This window comes from Lolium rigidum, chromosome 6 (assembly GCF_022539505.1).
Source record: "Lolium rigidum isolate FL_2022 chromosome 6, APGP_CSIRO_Lrig_0.1, whole genome shotgun sequence".
In the NCBI taxonomy this organism is placed as follows: domain Eukaryota; kingdom Viridiplantae; phylum Streptophyta; class Magnoliopsida; order Poales; family Poaceae; genus Lolium; species Lolium rigidum.
Genome location: NC_061513.1, coordinates 166,652,297 through 166,671,136, shown reverse-complemented (window position 1 = coordinate 166,671,136; position 18,840 = coordinate 166,652,297). Strand labels below are relative to the sequence as shown.

Below are 18,840 nucleotides of genomic sequence, written 5' to 3'. Positions count from 1 at the left end.
AGTGGAGGGCCGGATCCCTCCGGTCCCCATTTAATAGTCTCCCGGTCACCGACAGAGGGCCCAAGGGAGACGAGGCGACTCGGCCGTGCGGACGCGAGCGGGACGGGCGCGTGCCATCCGCGGCCACGCAAACCTATCCCAGATTTGGGCCGGGTTTGCGTCGTTCCGAACGCCGCAGCCGTCCGCTTTTGCGGTGCGTCCTCGCGCTGGGCCGTGTTTTTGTCCGGCTCGACCCAAACGGACGCGCGGGCGCGGTTTGGGTCGCGCGGTTGGAGATGCCCTAAGAGGCCCATTAGTTGGTAAAACATCGACCTCACGGTCATCACGGCCCTTACCCTCTTATCTTCCACTTCTGAACTCCATGGCGCGGCACCGCCATGGCTACGCTCCCTCTCCCCCTTCCCGCCACTCCGTACCCACCCAAACCCCACGAGCCCCCGCGCCCCGCCTCCCTCCACGCCACACTTGCTTCCCTCTCCCAGCACGGCAGCGACCACGGAAGCCTTCGCGACGCCTTCGCGCTCGTCTCCCGCGCCGAGAGCCAGTCGAGCCCCGCCGTCGGAGTCGCCGTCGGCCCGGAGGTGTACGCGTCCCTCCTGCAGTGCTGCGTCGCCGCGGGGTCCCTCCGCGCGGGAAGACAGGTGCACGCCGCTGCCGTCAAGCGCGGGCCTTACTACTGGCGGCACGCCTACATCGGCACCAAGCTCGCGGTCTTCTACGCCCGGTGCGGCGCTCTGGCCGACGCCGAGCGCGTGTTCGACGCGCTTCCCAAAAAGAACGCTTTTGCGTGGGCCGCCGTCATCGGATTATGGAGCCGCGCCGGGCTGCACGCCAGGGCCCTCGCCGGGTACGTCGCCATGCTCGAGGCGGGCGTCCCCGCGGACAACTTCGTCGTGCCCAACGTGCTAAAGGCGTGCGCGGGGATCGGGATGCTCGCGGCCGGGAGGGCAGTGCACGGGTACGCATGGAAGGCGGGGTTCGGGGAATGCGTGTACGTGCTGAGCAGCCTGGTGGACTTCTACGGGAAGTGCGGTGAGGTGGACGATGCGAGGGAGGTGTTCGATGCAATGCCGGAGACGACCGTGGTGACCTGGAACTCCATGTTGATGGGGTATATAAACAATGGGAAGATTGATGATGCTGTAGAGCTGTTCTATCAGATGAGGGTTGAGGGCGTGCTGCCGACGAGGGTGAGCCTTCTTAGCTTTCTGTCTGCATCGGCGGATTTTGAAGCTGCCGACTGGGGAAGGCAGGGCCATGCGGTGGCGGTGTCGAGTGGATTAGAGATGGACGTGATTTTGGGGAGTTCGATCATCAACTTTTACTGTAAGGTTGGGTTAGTGGAGGCCGCAGAGGCGGTGTTTGAGCAGATGGTGGAAAGAGATACTGTTACATGGAATTTGATGATTGCTGGGTATTTGCAGGATGGGCAGATCGACAAGGCTTTTGTCACTTGTCAGAGAATGTTGCAGGCTGACCTTAGGTTTGATTGTGTGACGTTGGCTTCCCTTATCATGGCTTGTGTGAAATCCTGCAGCGTGGAGATGGGCAGAGCTGCTCATGGCTATGCAGTTAGAAACAATCTTGAATCAGATATAGCAGTTGCTTGTGGCCTGATAGAGTTGTATATGAGTACTGAAAGAACTGAACATGCACGCCGGGTATTCGATGTCATGAGCTGTAGAGACATGGTCATGTGGAAAGCGATGATTTCTGCTTACGCAGACCGTGGCATGAGTTTTGAGGCTCTGAAGCTTTTATACCAGATGGAACTTGAGGGCATATCTCCAACTGCAGCATGCTGGGATTCAGTTATTTCAGCTTTAGTGAGTAATGAGCAGTTCGATAAGGCCCTAGAGGTCTTTTATGAGATGCTACTAACAAAAGCACACCCCAATCTGCGCACCTGGAGCCTGTTAATAAGCGGCTTATCTCGAAATGGTATGCACTGTGAGGTAATGAATCTGTGCTGCAAGATGCAGGAAGTAGAGCCTGCACCAAGTCCAACAATATTTTCTGCAGCACTTCTTGCTATGAAAACTGCAGCTTCAGTACAATGTGGGAAGGCAATGCATGCGTGCATTGTTAAAAAGGGCCTACTGCTGTCCAAATCCGTGATGCAATCCCTGCTAAGCATGTATGTTAGTTTCAGTGACAAAAGCACAGTGGAAAGTTTACTAAGATTGCTTGCTGCTGTACAGTAAATAACGCAGCTGTACATAGTTACATATCGTTTGCACATATGGACTTGCTGATATACATCATCAGATGGCTATTCTTTGAATGAAGTGCACATCCAATCATTCTAGTTGGTTAAGTAGATACATATTCCGGTGTAGCTTACATAGACAGGCTTTTGCACAGCTACGTCTTCTACACACTTTTGTTAACTTCTCTGTTAATGGTACGGCGATACAGCATCTGAATCTGATTGAGAGGCATTTTCACAAGAGAGCAGAAGGTTCCAATCAGAAAATGAGTAAGGTGAGAGAGTAGTAAATAGTGCTTGTGTTGGCACAGAGCCTCTCTAAAGCTTGAAGCTACAGAAGCTTTAATTATTTGCCAAAAAAAGCGCACAGTTTAGCTTTGGGATTGCTCGCCCAGAGATATTCTCTATTTGTGAATTGTGATGTCTCCCTAGTTTTCCTTTTTTTTTTTGTATTAGAATGTGTACTCTGTGCTAGCCCTTTGGGAAGGACATGGTCTAGATGTGATGCACGAATTATTGTTTTAGTTCTTGTTACAGTTCATACAATAGAGTAAACTGACACCCTGCAAACTGTAATTGTTTCGTTGCAAAATACATGCTTCTCCAGAGTTTCAAAATTACTGCATGAAATGGCAAAAATTTCTGCAGTATACCTGCAGAGCTAGACACTTTTTTTTACGCTAAAACAGTAGGACTTTGTAATTTTTCATTAATCATAAAAATATGTACATACTTACATAAGGAAGGAAAAGAACTAAAGAAGAGCGGAACTCAGAAATTATTTTGTATCCAATCTTTAAGAATACTGGCTTTCTCATGCTTTGCTCTATGTATAACCAGAGCAAGATCATCTTGTAGTTGTCTTTTCCAGTTTTGAATGGACGCTCTTTCATTCTTGAATATTTTCCGATTCCTTTCATTCCAGATGTTCCAACATCCTAGAATTTTCACTTCGATATGAATCTTTGATGTATTTGCTTTCCTGTAAGGTGGACCTCATTATAGAAAGAAATTCCTCTATTCTTTTCCTGGTACAATAAAATTCCAGCACTGCTGTGCAAAATCGCAGTCCCAAAAAAGTTGTTGTGTTTCTTGTACTCCTTCACAGAGTACACAATTGTAGCTTGGAAGGTACATTTTTTCCTTGGAGTAATTTTCTTGTGTTGTTCTGTCATATAACACCAGCCAAAAGAATACTTTATGTTTTAACATACTTCCACAATTTTTTTGAATAAATCATGCGCTGTTGCTTGTCCAATTATGAGACGATCAAATTTCATTGAGGAGAAATTTCCACTCCAAGGGTAAATCCACTTATCATTGTTCTGGGTCAGTTTAGTGTCTACAATAATCTGTTGTAGCTCTTCATACTGTTGGAAGCTTGTACAGTAATGGGTCTGTGAAAATGTTCTTCAAGGTTTTCCATGTCAAACATGCTTGTACTGAGATCTGATTATTGTTAGAGAAGGAGAAAAGTTCTGGCAATTGTTGTGAGAGTGCAGTACCATGCCAAATATCATTCCATAGTATGTGGTAGTAGCACCATTTTCCACTATACTAGTGACCACTTGCTTATAAGTACCTATTAGTTTAATGCGAGTTTTCCACCAGGGAGATCCTTCCAATTTTTCAGCTGGCAATGTACTATTGTATGTTCCCCATATCATTTTAACCCCAGAGAGATCAGCTTTATTGAAAAATTTATGCAAGTTTTTCATCATGAGTGCTTTATTATGAGTTGCCACATCTACAATTCCCAGCCCTCCTTGGTCCTTGGGTTTGCAAGTTTTCTCCCATGCAATTAGGGCTGTTCCTTTATCCTCCATTCCATATTTCCTCCAGAAGCAATGTCTTAAATATTTATTGACCTGCTTCAATATTGATATTGGTATCACCAAGCTACACACGAAGAACGGTGGAACAGAAGTGAAAACAGACTTTACTAGCTGCAGTTTGTCTCCATAAGTTAAGAAAGGTTAACATCCTATCATCTTTTTTCAATTATCTTTAGCAAGGGAAGAAGCCATCCGTCTTTAGTCTGTGTGTACTCATAGGGAGTCCTAGATATGTAATGGGGAAGGATCCCTCCGTGCATCCCAATAGTGTTGTGAGAGCTTGCATTTTTTCTTGGGACACATTTATTGGGGCCATTACTGATTTGTGTTGATTTACTTTCAGGCCAGTAGCTGTAGCAAAAGTTCCTAAAATACTTTTAACAACTTCCAGTTGCACCTCACAAGCAGGCATTACTAGGATTGTGTCATCGGCATATTTAATGATTGGAAAATCAGGACAAGAAGTCACGGGTATAAGCACTTCAATAAGTTGGTCTTGCATCGCTTTGTTTATTGCAGCCTGGAGTAGTTCAGATGCAACATATGTTAAGGGGGAGAGAGGATCTCCTTGTCTAACTCCCATTTTACAAACAAATAGTTTTCCTGGAACTCTATTAAGCATAATGGAGGAAGTTCCTGGCATAAACATCATATCCAACCAGGAGAGCATTTGGATTCAAATCCAATCGCAATCTCCTTCTCTAACTCCCCTTGTACTGCTCAATCATATCAAACGCTTTCTCAAAAAATTTAACACTATAATATTCTTTTTTGACTGGTGACATTGTAATAGGTATTCATAGGTCCAGGCATGGCAATATGAGTAGATCTTGATTTTAAAAATCCATATTGATTTGTGTGTATAATCTTCAGTATAGCCTTTTGCAATCTGCTAGCGAACAACTTAGTAATGATTTTTATTGAACAGTTCAGCAAGGAAATAGGCCTGAAGTCCCCATCAGTTGTGGGATTGTCCTTTTTCAGAATAAGAGTGATGTAGGATGAATTTCTACTTTGAAATTTACATTTCCTACAAAAAAAATCTTCAATGAACTGAGCAATAATATCCTAACAAGTTTGTACAAAAGCATCATTAATAAACCATCTGGTTCTGAAGATTTATCAGTAGGCATATTTTTTAATTACTATATCTATTTCTTCTTTAGTAAAAGGTTCTTCCAAACAACTCAAATCCACGTTATGTTGTATGAGTTGTTTAGGTCAAAGTTCAATTCTGGTTGCAAACAAACTCCCAATCTGTTTTTGAAAGCCCTCCAAAGAATAGCTGCCCTAACATTATGATCAATTTGTTCTTCTCCCTGTTCATCCTGAAGCATACTTAATATGATTCTGCCTGAATTTAATTGTTGCTTTAGAATGAAAGAGTTTCGTATTAGAATCTCCAAATTTTGCCCATCGGAGCTCTTTGTCTCCACTAAGTTCTTTGATGATTAGTGAGAGATAGCAGGTGTTGTTTAAGAATGTCTCTCCCATTCCACTCTTCGGTATAGAGGAATCTGAATTCTTGTAAAGTATCATAGTGTAAAATTGCCTAATTTGTTGCTAGGATGGTAGTACTTAAGTTGGAGAGATTTTTTGCCCAGATTTTTATTCCTTTACTGAGGCTCTTGAACTTAGCATCCAACCTTTTTGCGCTATATCTTTCTTGAACGTTCTGCTCCCATAAGTTTTTCACCACATTTCTGAAGTCTTGATGTTCTAGCCAGTAATTCTCAAATCTGAACACATTTGATTTTGGAATGCTTGATCCAATCTGCACCACACAAGGAGTATGAGCTGATATAGGTTTTGGCAGAGGAAAGGCCACAGTGTTTGGATAGTTTAATGTCCAAGATTCTGAGGGGAAAAAATCCAATCTAGCTTCTCCAGTAATGGTGTCTCCTGCATGTCACTCCAAGTGAAATTTCTGCCTTTTAGAGGTATATTGCCACAATCCCTAGATTACTTATAGCTTCATTGAATTTGAGCATGTCTTGCACCTCTCCTCTAGCTCTGTTTCTGTTTTCCGGCTATCTTACATAGTTAAAATCCTCAACGATAAACCAGTCTAATTCATCTGGACTCTGAATATTTTGGAACCAGTTGATAAATTCTTCCTTTGCTTCAGCCGTACAAGGTCCATAAATACTATTCAGCACCCAAGAAGCCCCTCTATGGACAGAAGTGAGATGTACAGAGATAGAATATTCCTCCTTAAATATCTTTTGTCCTTGAAACATATTCTCATTCCAGATTATGATTAGGCCACCTGAAGCTCCATTTGATGGCAAGAATTCAAATTTGTTAAACCTTCTAGGGCAAAATTTCCTTGCATAAGCTCTGTCAACTCCTCTATTTTATTAGAAAGTGTTCCAGCAGCCAGCAAAGAGAGAGCTTTGCAGTAACATTAATCAAGTGCCAAAACATTAATATGGTAAACACCATTTATGTATATCGGTCCATATGCTTGTTTGCAGAGCAGTGTATCCATGGCAACTTACCCGGTCGGCACCATGATTCACGGCTCGGCCATGGCGGAAAGGTAGTGTGGTCGAGGCGATCCGGCTTTAGCAAGGCAGCCACGTGAGAAAGTGCGCACTCTCGCTCCACGGCGAAACGAATGATGGATGGAGCCCCCAAACCGAGTGCACTCCCACCCCCACCATGTGTCTTCACCAAAAGAAAGCGCTTGATTTGGGTCACCCGCCTTTTCCCTCCAGTTCCCTACCCACCCATCTCGAGTGAGCGATTGCTCTCTGCTTTGATGGGATTCTGTTCTGTTTTCCTGGGCAAGAGCAGATGGATCTGATCTTGCATGTGTTTCTCCTTCTCGACTTCTCGAGGTGCTACGATGGTCAGTCGTGCATGGGCCACGGCTCTTGATCGAGCGATTCTTGTAAGAAACGGCTTGTCATGACATCCGTGTCCGAGCGCAGAAAGGGCACATGCGATCTGGATTTCGGGGATCGCATCATCACATTATCATATACATGGTCCATTCTTTCAAGAGCTCAGGATCATGTTCATCGGACAACAGTTCTTGAGACCTCTCTGCAGGAGCGCAGTGCAGAATCCTGGTCTGTGGCATGTAGTAGCAGTAGCTTAGAGCATCTCCACCAACGCCCCGATAGCGGCTCTAATAGCAATTTGGGGCCGGAGCGAAATTGGGCTCGCACCAGCGCGCCCCATACGGCACCGACCAATTTTGGAGCCCAATAGAATCGCCGGCAACCATGTGCCGGCCTCTTCGCCAAGGGCGCGAATCGGACGCGTCGGCGCCTCGCGAAACGACGGTTTTCGCGGGTGGGGCGCCTTGTAAGCGAGGGGACGCGGCGGTTCGCATAGGAAACAACACGGGAAGGTTGGTCATCGGTGTTAATGACCTCCCGCATGGAAACCAAAACGGAGGGCGGCGACTGGCCAGCGTCCACCTACCTTATCCACGCGCCTTCAATGCGCGTCCGCCGCCTTCCTTAAAACCACACCTGCGCGCACTCCTCTCTTTTCCCCGCCGTCCATCCCTAGCCGCCGCTGTCCTCAACCTCCGCGCGAACCACCACCCCGGCGATGGCGCACAACGACCAGGCTGGCGGCAGCGGCGGCTGCATCCTCCGCTCGACGCAGCTGTCGTACGACGAGGCCGACGTGCTCTACGGGGTCGGGCCGCCGCTCCCGCGTCAAGGAGGAGGACGCCTCGCCACCACTTCAGCCTGCGAAGAAGAAGTGGTGGGAGATGGAGGCCGAGGCCCTCCGTGGCGACGGCGACGAGGAGGAGTTCCCCGCCCAGAGCTTCACCATCGGCCGCTCCGTCGACGAGGACTACCGTCACATCGCGATCGACCCACAGCAGGCGGCGGTGTGGTCCGCCAGGGGCCACGGCGCCAACTTCGTCGACCTCGCCGGACCATCCAAGCTGCCGGCGCCAAAGGAGGAGAAGGCCGACGAGGACGATAGCTGGTCCTTCGGGCCATCCAGCGACGATGGCGACGACCTGGACTTCAGCGCCTTCGACTTCCAGCGCTGCTAGATGGTTTTTTAGGTTTTTAGTTTAAATTCGCGTTAAATTTGTACAAATTTCGTTCGAACTACGTATAAATATTGTGTTGTAAATTTATATTTAAATTTTAAAATATATCGGGGCCGCCTGTTTGGGGGCGCCGGTGTGGGAGCAGCTCTCCAAATAGCGGATGTTGTGCCGGCGTCCCCCAAACGGAGGTGCCGGCGCCCCTGCCGACGCCTATTTGGGGGCTACCCGGGTGAAGATGCTGTTAGAGAGGCTTGTAGTTGACGGCTCAATCCGTGTGGGCTTCATTGGTATTTCTACCTATCTTCCACAAATGATATTTTCAGTTTTTTTTCCTTTCGCGGGCACGCGAAAAGCGTGCCAAATATTTATAGAAGGTAGCAAACAGATATACAAGAGACCAACGGGGGATGCGAACATCTACCCGCGGCCAACCCACACACACCACTCTAACCTAGAGGCCTACTCTCTCAACAAGACTCTCCGCTCCCCTCCCCTCGCGGCCCACCAAAGGCCGAACTCCTCTAGCACAGACTCTATGATCTGTTCCGTGGACAGCTGCCTCTCTAGGTTACCAAAGACCCTGGCATTTCTCTGTTTCCACAACGTCCAAGCAATCAGCAAGACAAGAGTGTCAAACCCTCTCCTGTCCTCCCTCCGAAGTCTCTTCCTCGCCTCAGTCCACCATCTCTCAAGATTGGTGTTCTCCTGTGGTTCCTGGAGCTGTGATCCAAGCCTTCTCAAGCAGCCGAACCATACCATCTTGGCGTACGGACAGTGCGAAAGAATATGGTCGACGTTATCCTCCTCCTAAAGACAAGTAGCGCAGGGGTCCGGGTGATCCTGCAGCCCATGCCGAGCCCTCCTGTCAGAGGTCCAGAGCCTGTATCTGAGAGCCAACCAGCCAAAGATTTTGCACTTTAGCGGTGCAAAAGAACTCCAAATTGGCTCCGCCATGGCCCAAGATATCCTCCCCTGGCAAAGCATGTCATAGGTCGCACTGGTGGTGTACTTGCTCGACGCCGATCCCTTCCAAACAATCATATCCGGCCTCTCCCCATCTCTGGGCACTCCCTCCATCGCCTCCGAGAGCAGGGTGCACTGCATCCATCCATCAATAGACAGCTCCCCCACTACATCTGAGAGCCAGGAGTCATCCTGTAAAGCCTCACTTACCTTCCTAGCGTTCCTCCTTCTAGTAGGGACTAAGGCCGTGACCGCCGGTGCAATCTCCCCCGCACTTCTGCCATTAATCCATCTGTCTGTCCAGAAGAGAGTACTCTCACCATCTCCCACTCTGAAAATCCGCCAAGCTCTGGAACACCTCACTAGCTTCCGGGTCATTAGCCGCAGGAAGTCCTTGCCATGGTCTCAAAGGATCCGTACGACGTAACCAACACCATCTCACCCTAAGCGCCAGGCCTTGTAGCCTCAGGTCTTTCACTCCCAGGCCTCCGAACCGGGTCGGCTTGCAAATAGTGTCCCAGGCTACCAGGCACTGACCTCCATTCACCTCCTTTTTGCCAGCCCAGAAGAAAGCTCTCAACCATTTAACCAACTCCTCCAGCACCCAGGCTGGTGCCTCTGCGACCATGAGCTGATGAATAGGTCGCGCGCTTATCACCGACTTAATAAGAATGAGTCTCCCAGACTTCTGGATCATCCCTCTCTGCCAAGCTGGAACGCAGTGTATGACTTGGTCAATCAGCGGCTGCCATTCCGCCTTTGTCAACGGTCTCAAGGACAGTTGCATGCCAAGGTATTTTATCGGAAAACCCACAACCTCACATCCCAAAGCCTCCGCAACTCTATCAGCATCTCCGTCCCGCTCACGGATCAGTGTGGCCGAGGTCTTCCTATAGTTCACGCATAGCCCGGAGGCCTCTCCAAATACGCGTAGAATGGCCTTGACCGCTTCCAGCTCCGGAGTCAGCGGCTTACAGAAGATTATAACATCATCTGCATAGACAGAGATTCTCTGAAGCTCCATGATCCCCGCAAGCCTGGAGAAGAGTTGACTCTCCGTAGCTTTCTTAATCGCCATCGTCAACACCTCCATTGCCGCGACAAACAACATAGGTGAAGTGGGGTCACCTTGTCTCAACCCTCTGACATGCACAAATCTGCGACCTGGCACTCCATTTACCAGAACTCTGGTGTTTGCCGTATACAGCAAAACCGAAATCCACTTAAGGAAACGCTCTCCAAAACCCATGCGCCTTAGCACCTCAAAAAGGAAACTCCAAGAGATAGAGTCAAAGGCTCTTGTGAGGTCAAGCTTCAGGAGCACTCCTGGCTGTCTCCTTTGGTTGATCTTCCTTGCCACTTGTCTCACAAGAATGAAGTTATCATGAAGGGACCTTCCTCGTATGAACGCTGATTGGTTAGTGCTCACCACATCACACAGCTTTCTCCGTAGTCTGTTTGCCATTAACTTGGAGAAGAGTTTAGCAAAGCTATGTACCAGACTAATGGGGCGGTAGTCCTTAACCTCCATGGCATCTGGTTTTTTTGGGATCAGCGTGATCAGGGCTCTGTTTAGGCGGGCGAAGCCGTGGCCATCTCCAACACTGAGTTTGAGTAGCCCAGCTATGATGTCTGTCTTGATCACCGGCCACGCTCTCTGGTAAAAGGCTCCAGTGAACCCATCTGGTCCTGGCGCCCTATCCGGATGTAGGTCCTTGACTACTCCCCAAATCTCCTCCTCCGAGAACATCTCATCTAGCTCCTGAAGGTCGGCCGTCGGTATGTCTAGTTCCCCCATCTCAATAGTGTGCTCTCTGGGCTGCATTCTCCCTAGCAGCTGGACGAACGCCTCAGTGAAGGCCTCCACTTTCCCCTCCTGATCCGTGATTAGCTCCTCTCCAATCTTCACCGAAGCTATATGGTTTTTCACTCTTCTACCATTAGCCACGGCATGGAAGAGCGCCGTGTTGGCGTCCCCTCTCTCAACCAACGGATCCTCGATCTTTGCCTTGCCATGGTTCGCTCTAGCGAAGTAAGCCCCAACACCGATTGCTTGAGCATCTTCCTTAGCCAAAATTCCACAGGGGTGAGCGTACGCCTCTCTTGCGCAACGTCCAGACGTAGGATTAGGGTATTTGCAATCGCAATCTTCATCTTGATATTCCCTACTCTCTTTTGTCCCCAGGATTGCAGGTGCTCTGCTGCATTCCTGAAGAGCGCATCTAGCCTCCGGAAAGGGTCAACAATTGCGGGGTCGCAAACCCAAGCCTCCTTGACCGCCTCATCAAATCCCTCCAACTTAAGCCAACATGTCTCGAACCTGAACCTCCTCTTGGGCCTGAAAGCCGCATTGAGCGCCATGTGGAGCGGCGCATGATCCGAAACCGACGAAGAAAGGCCTTGCAACACTGCGTCAAAATGCTGCAAGTCCCAATCCACCGACACCAGCACCCTATCAATGCGTGTAAGGGTAGCTCTTTCCCTCTCATTGCTCCAAGTATAGCGCCGCCCATGCATGTACATGTCCTTGAGCTCATGCTTGTGGACAAAGGCCCTGAAGCGCTGCATCATGCTTCTATCCAGGTTGTCATTGTTTTTCTCAGATGCATTAAGAATCATGTTGAAATCTCCGGCGACCACCCACGGCCCAGGGCAAAGGGCCCTCCTCTCCGATAGCTCCTCCAAGAACACGATTTTCTCCTCTACTGTCTGAGGCCCATACACAGTGGTAAGCCACCACTTAGCGCCCTCTCTGGTCGTGACCTCTCCTGTAATGGCATGGGTATCATAGCTAACATGATCAATTTCTATTACCGAGGAGTCCCAAGCAAGCACCACACCTCCTCTTGTATCATCCGCCGGCAGAAACACAAAACCGTCAAAAGACGATCCCGAACACTGCGAGACATAGAACTCATCTACCTCCTCAACTTTAGACTCTGAGATACAGACAATACTCACATGCAGACTCCCAATGAACTCCCTAATAGCACTCCTCTTAGCTGGATCGTTTGTGCCGCGAACGTTCCAGAACAACATCTCTAGATTGCAATCCATAAAAAAAAGACTAATACAAACTCCACTCCACTCTACTAGCCGCCTAATGCGCCGCTACCACTACTCTGCAGCTCTCCTGCTGCTCGAAGCTCCGGGGCACCAACTTGCCGAAGATGGACGCCATGACCCTCACGTGTCGGTCACCCAGTGGCGAGTCAAATATCTCGTTGAAGCTAGCCAGGTGCTCCTCATCCACTGTCAACTCCTCAGGACAGATGCCCAGTGCCTTGAGCAGCATTGTCTCTGCCGCAGAAGCCTTGGTCTCCTTCTTTCCCCTCGCCTCTACCGCTACTGCTGCACCCCTAGTCATACGCCTGGGCGTGAAAGGCGGCGCATCAGCTCTCAGTCTAGATGAGCTCTCCACTTCACGGAGTAGTGGTGGTGCCAACTTCTTGAGAATGGAGGCACAGAACGTCTTGATACGCCCTAGAGCGAGCCTCTCCTGCTGCAGCTCTCTCTCCGCTGTGTCATCATCAGCAGACACTCCCGTTGTGACCTCCTCCAGAACGGGGCTCTCTTGAGCTCTACGCGGAACCATCTGCATGGCACTGTTGGGTCCAGTATAAGAGACACATGCGGAGCCCAGCAGCTCACTATCCCCACTCTCGAAACTCCACTGTCGCTCCAACACTGCTCTGCAACTGGGGCTACTGACTGCGCATGCTGGCCCACCAGGATCTGCCCCAGAGAGGGACACCTGGAAATATTCCTCCTTCTTGCCCCAAGCGAGCTCCACCTCCTCCAGCTCAGGGTCTGCATGATCACTCGAGTCGGAAGTAGAATCCGTGCCCAGCCACGATCCGTCATTCGGAATCGCCTGGACCGTGCCCACGTTCAAAACTGCTCCAGCACCCACTTCCTCGGCGTCCTTCTCCATGGGCCCCACTGATTCTGGGCCAAACTTCTCCACGTCCAGGATAACTGCTGGCTCCAGAGCTGGTCCCAACTGGACCCCACCAACAGCAGGAGATACGCCCGTATGCGCAGCAGGCGGATCAGCATGGAGAGACGGGACCACCTGATCGGCCTCGGGATCCACCGCGGTCGGCAGCGATTCGAGGGCATCTTGCCAAAGGACATCCCCTCTCCCCTGATCGGTCGCCATCGCCGGGCCCGCCTCCGAATCCTGTCCCAGAATATGCGCAACATCTCTCCCACCGTTCAAACAATGACCAAAAACCGCACCCTCCGATCGCGCAGCGAGGATAGATCCAACGGCTGCATGCTCACTCCCCAGTCCCGCTGGCTCCATGCTTTCCGCCCTGTCTCTGGCAGTCTCCACAGAAAGCGCCTGGCTCCTCCCTGACGACGCAGAAAGAAGCGCCGCCATTTTGACCGAGCAAGGAACAGGACGGTCCAGCAGAGGCAGGCCCCACGAGCCCCCCTCCGCCACTCGTGTTGTGCCACCTGTCCCACTCCGTCGTGACTGGGCAAGCCCACCAGGCCCACAGCGAAGATCAGGGGAGCCTCTCCGCCACTGGCAAGTTCTTCTCCGGCGACGACCGGCGTCGCCGCCACTGCTGCCATGGCCGTCACGACGATCCTCACCCGGACTCTCCGCGCCCTCTGCTCCCAGATTCCATGGCTCCTCAACCTCTGTCACGTGAATGAGAATAGGGTACTGCAAAGTATTGATTTCCTTCACTCCCGTGGGCACCTGCGTCTGCGACTCTGCCGCCGGGAGCTCCCTCGCCGGCGACCGCACGCGCGTCTCCTCCATCAGCGGCTCGGGAACAGCAAGCATTCGCGCCACTGGAATCGCACTCAGCTCCGAAGTCCAGGCCGTGAGTTTGAACAACGACAGGTCTGCTCTAGACCTCGTCTCCGGCGCGACCTCCTCCACAGCACAACTTTTCCCCAGCAGATCTTCCACTACGTCCACGTCCCAGGCATGAGGTGGTATGCCTTCGATCACCAGCGACACCCTAGACCTCAGGGAAACTTGCTTCACCTGAGACTGCCGGTTCCACGGCCGGAACACGAGCGGCGCTCCCGCCACCAAAACGGACGGCAAGGCCGCGACGTGCCTTCTGAGCTCCGCAGACTCCAGCACGATGAGGAAGTCCTCCGGAGCGTGTGCATGCACCGAGAAGGAGGTGGCAGGAATCCCCCTCCAACGCATCGCCGCCGCCACCTGCTGTAACACCCCTCTTTTTGCTAAACCTAATTAGGGTTGATTGTGCATCATTTCATGAGCATCATGATTTCCTAAGAAAATTGCATCAGGAAATAATATTTGAAAACCCTAATGTTGGTTTGACTCTCCCTCTCATTCAAAATGCTCCAAAATGTTTCAAAAGTTTCAAACTAAAATACATGGCACTTGTACAGTGTCAAGAAGGCCATTTTTATTTTGTCAAGTTGCAGAAAGTTTGAAGTTTCAAACAAATTTCAAAATGCAAAAGAATTTGAATACAAAATAAAAACAGATTTTGAAAAGAGAGAAAACTCTCTCCTCTCTTCCATGGGCTGACAGCCCATCTCCTCTCTCCCCTCCTCTCCCTGCGCAGCCCAGCAGGCCGGCCCAGCTTCACCTCTTTCAGCCCACCAAATCCCCCAGGGGGTTATTTGTAAAACGACCCCGTCATCCTCAACCTCCCGTTCATGGAAGCAGCTCGGTGGCGCGTCCTCCTCGCTCGCCGGCGCCAAGATGCGTGCCACCGCCCCTGGCTGGCTTTAAAGCCTCCTCCTCCGCCGCAGAGGCAAACCCTAGCGCCACATCGCCTTCTCTCCCTGGCTCCTTTCTTCTTCCTGCGAGTCGGCCGAACCCTAGCTCGCCGGCCACCCTTTCCCCCACCGCCTCTGGCCGTCCCTGAGCTCAACCGAGCAGCCCCTGAGCTCCGCCGTGACGTGCTGTTCCTCCTCGCCAAGTCGCGCCACGCGGGAAGGCCTCAATCGGCCGAATCGAGAGCTCCTTCCCGAGCTTCGGCCGCCGGAAATCGGCGTATCGCTGGCGCTACGGACCTCCCCCGAGCTCGCCGACCCCTCCTCTGCGCTCAGGGTGAGCTTCTCGTCCTCGTAGTGCCCTCGCCCTGCTCGATTACCCTCTGTAGCACCACCGCGCCATGCACCCGCCCCGGCCGCCACAGCAGCTCGCCGGCGGCCAAGCTCCGGCCGCCAATCCGCAGCGGCGCCGCCACCAGGTGGTCGCCCGCGTCGGCGCGGTCCCGATGCGCTAGGCCGCGCGTCCAGGGGTGCCCTGGAACGGCCGCGCCGTTCTCCACCGCCGTCGGTCCGCCGTGGTCAACCACCGGCGGTTGACTCCGGTGGGACCTGGCTAGGTGGCTTTTCTTTTTGTTTTCTTTTATTTTCCGTAAATAGGAAATCCATGACAGGTGGGACCCCTGTCAGATTTTTAATATTTTCAGAAATATTTAGGAAAAGAATAAAACCACGACATGTGGGTCCAGGTCTGTCAGATTTTAATAATTTCTGGAATTTTCAGAAATGATTTAAAATGAATAAAACTTGTAAAATTCATAACTTATCCATTTTAAATAAGAAAAATATGTATAATATATCAAAATTTTCAGAAAAATGATATCTACAACTTGGTTACAAAATCATGCATTGATAAACAACTTTAAACCCTAGTTGTTTTAGAAGAACTAATTGTACCCCTCTGAGGGCTCGGAACTACTAACCCTAGTCCCGTCGAACCCCAGTTAATTTGATGATGTCTTAGGGTTATTTGAGTACCTAATTAACATGTCATATCATCATACTTGTATGCGCATTGCATCGATGTCATGTGTTGATTGTTCCTTTACCTTTCCGGTGTTTGCTTCTTCGCGATCGATAGAGCAAGTGCCCGAAACGATGAAGATCGACAACGACGCCACTCAATAATTGTCCACCGACGAACAACTCAAGCATGGGATCTCCGAAGATCCATATCGGTTTGTCAGGGACAAAGGCAAGCCCTAACCTGGTTCATATATGGTTTTGAAATGCTTTTACTTCTGGTTCCTACATATTGCATACGCTTTCCAATATGTTTTATCGGCAGGTATAGTTATCCTATGTGTTGCATTTACCATCCTTGTAGCCTAAACACTCTGATCTACTGCTCCCAGCAAGACTAGGTTTGAGCTATGTGTGAATCGCTAGAGCCGTTATATCGAATATGCTTAGCCATGCTTAGTTGACGAATTCTGATCCATCCGGTTGATGAATCAGAGCTGCGAATGAACCTAGTATGGCAGGATGACGTGGTAAGATCAGTGATGATAATAAACTTGTTTAAAGGCTTGGATGGGCCGCCACATGGGGATGTGGTGATTTGACTCGTTCTCGCCGATACTAGGACCTGAGGTTCTCGCCTTCGGAACCAAGACTGAGCGTACAGCCACACGGGGCCCATGGGAACCCCTTGGCCCGAACTTGTCTAGCTTACCCATGAGTCAATTAGTTTGCGAGTTCCATTTGGCATTCTGCATGGCGAAGGCGTGGAAAAGGTTTTCAAAGGTGCATCATACAGGGACGTGGCTAGGGTGAAGGATGCTGGAGGCATTGAACTGGATCCCCTGCGCACAATGACCGGGACCGCCTCGGAGAATGGCTACCTACGATGACGGAGTTTCCCGGTTAGATTGACTCATGGAATAGGCGAAGCAAGGGAAAAGTTTTGGTCGACCACCCTCTGCCGGCACACCAAGGAAGTGTGTAACGTACGGCGCTAAGAGTCGGTCGGCGCGTGTGGGTAAAGTTGTACACCCCTGCAGGGTAAATCTTTTCGAAAAGCCGTGTCCACGGTTACGGACGACTTGGGGAAAGACGTGTTGATCATAGAGAACTTTAACCTAAATCGTAAAACTTGGAATCAATGTGTGATAAGGATCCCTCCTCAGGGTATCGAGGGGGTGCTCCTAGTTGATAGGTTCAGCTGATGATGAAGATTCGGTGGATTCAATATGATGATCAGTAGAGCTAGTGATATCGCTTTCTTATCCCCTTTTAAAATGATCTGAGTAGATGAGCTTCTGCTCCCTCTTGTTTTACAAAGGAAAAGCGGCTTTCTGCAAAATAAGCTCCACATAAAGCCTCGCATACCAGCTTTGCTAACAGGTTGTACTAAGTCTTGCTGAGTCCCTGTACTCAGCTTTGCATGCTTTGTTTCAGACGAAGTCTCTCCAATATCGGTGGTTTCTAGGTCGACATCGACGAGTAGCTTGGGATTCCTAGGTGGCAGCCTGGAATCTATGGGCTGGGACGTCGTCGTTATGCTCCTGGCCTCTTAGGCCTTTTGCTATCTTGCTATTTAGAATAGCATAACTTCTCTTCCGTTGATTGATGAAATGTCAGGTCAGTGACCTCTGCTTGTAATACTTTGGTTCTTCGCTCAGTTATGAGCTTGTATTACTCTTTGAGTCGTAGAGTCACTGTTGTGTTACCGATTCTCACCCTGTAGGCCCTAGAGATCTAGGTTAGGCTTATGTCAGATGAGGATCTGGGTTTGTCTAGCCTACGACCTCCCGGGGTCCCGACAGGTTTTGGTATCAGAGCAGGACTGCCTGTAGGAAACCCTTTCTTTTGGTCGATGTTGAGTCTAGTGTTTGTGAAAACTATTTGAAAGCTAAAAGTATTTGCGAAAATCTGATTAGGATTCTTTTTACTCCTTATCTGGTATCGCTCTAATTCAGAGTCACATCTTACCTTGTGTTGATTTGAAAAAGTTTTACCACCTCTTATGGTATTTTAAAACTTAGGTGCCTCAAGGGCATGTCGTTTCTTAACCAGTTGACTTAGGGTTGAGTTTTCTAGAGTCGATCGTGTGTTCTTTGTATCTCCTTTGTTTTGTTTCAATCAAGAGATCTCCTTCCATCATGATCTCTCTACTTTGTGGGTTCCACATAATTCTGTTCTAGACTTCGAGGTTTCCTTTCACCTCGGATGTCTCCTTTTTATTTGCTTGGGTACTTGTGAAGCTAGGTATGGCTTCTCGAAAGTTACCTTGTGATTACTACCTCGTAGTGTCCTTTATGTCACTTAGATAGTAGTTACTCCTTTCTCTATGTTTTAACCCTTGGACTTGAACCGAAGGTCCCGGATTGTGCTGTGTTCTTTTGAACCTCAGTACATGATGCTGACCTTTAACCCAAGATCCATTCCATTGACCCCTGTTGTCTATGGTCAAACCATACATTAGGATGGCTAACTTCAAATCCACCTAGACCTCAAGTCTTTGGTTGTAGTCGTGATTGAATTGCGGCAACAAAAGATCTTTCCCACCATTAGCTATGGCAGAGGTTCTTTGATGGAACCAAATGGATCACGACATGAGTGCTCTTTGTGAGTTTCACATCTATGTTCGTGACTCTGCCACACCTCTCTTTTCAGCATGATCTTCGCAAGAGTGTTATCTTGTGCATCTACATCTCAGAATTTCTAATCCTGTTTGTGTTCCTCCTCTTTAGTTACTTTCCGACCTTTGTTTGCTAGTTAGCAGCCAAGTTGTAATTGTGCATTGGAATCTTCTAGTGCATGTTACATCTGTGGTCTTCCAAGACATCTCACTTCAAGATGTCAGGAGAAACAAACTCCAGTACCTCGTCCATTTCTAGGACCCGGTCAAAGTGTTGTAATCCGCAGATTAAAAGGCTTATGTAGCTTCTATTCTGTTCTACCTTAGAGTATCACACTCTTTCATATCTATAGGTCATGCTAAGTCTCATGGCCTTATCGATGAAGTGATGCTCTTACATATCTTTACTCGCCCTTCCTCCGAACTGTCCGTGCTTGGGAATGTT

At 49.6% G+C, this 18,840-nt stretch overlaps 1 protein-coding gene across 1 annotated transcript; it reads left to right on the top strand.

Annotated features, from left to right (window-relative positions):
• The first annotated feature begins 338 nt into the window (after window positions 1-338).
• On the top strand, window positions 339-2,780 carry LOC124666422 (pentatricopeptide repeat-containing protein At5g55740, chloroplastic). Its single transcript, XM_047203759.1, has one exon. It carries the CDS (start codon window positions 378-380, stop codon window positions 2,202-2,204), a length of 1,827 nt encoding a protein of 608 aa, XP_047059715.1. The 5' UTR covers window positions 339-377; the 3' UTR covers window positions 2,205-2,780.
• Window positions 2,781-18,840: the final 16,060 nt, after the last annotated feature.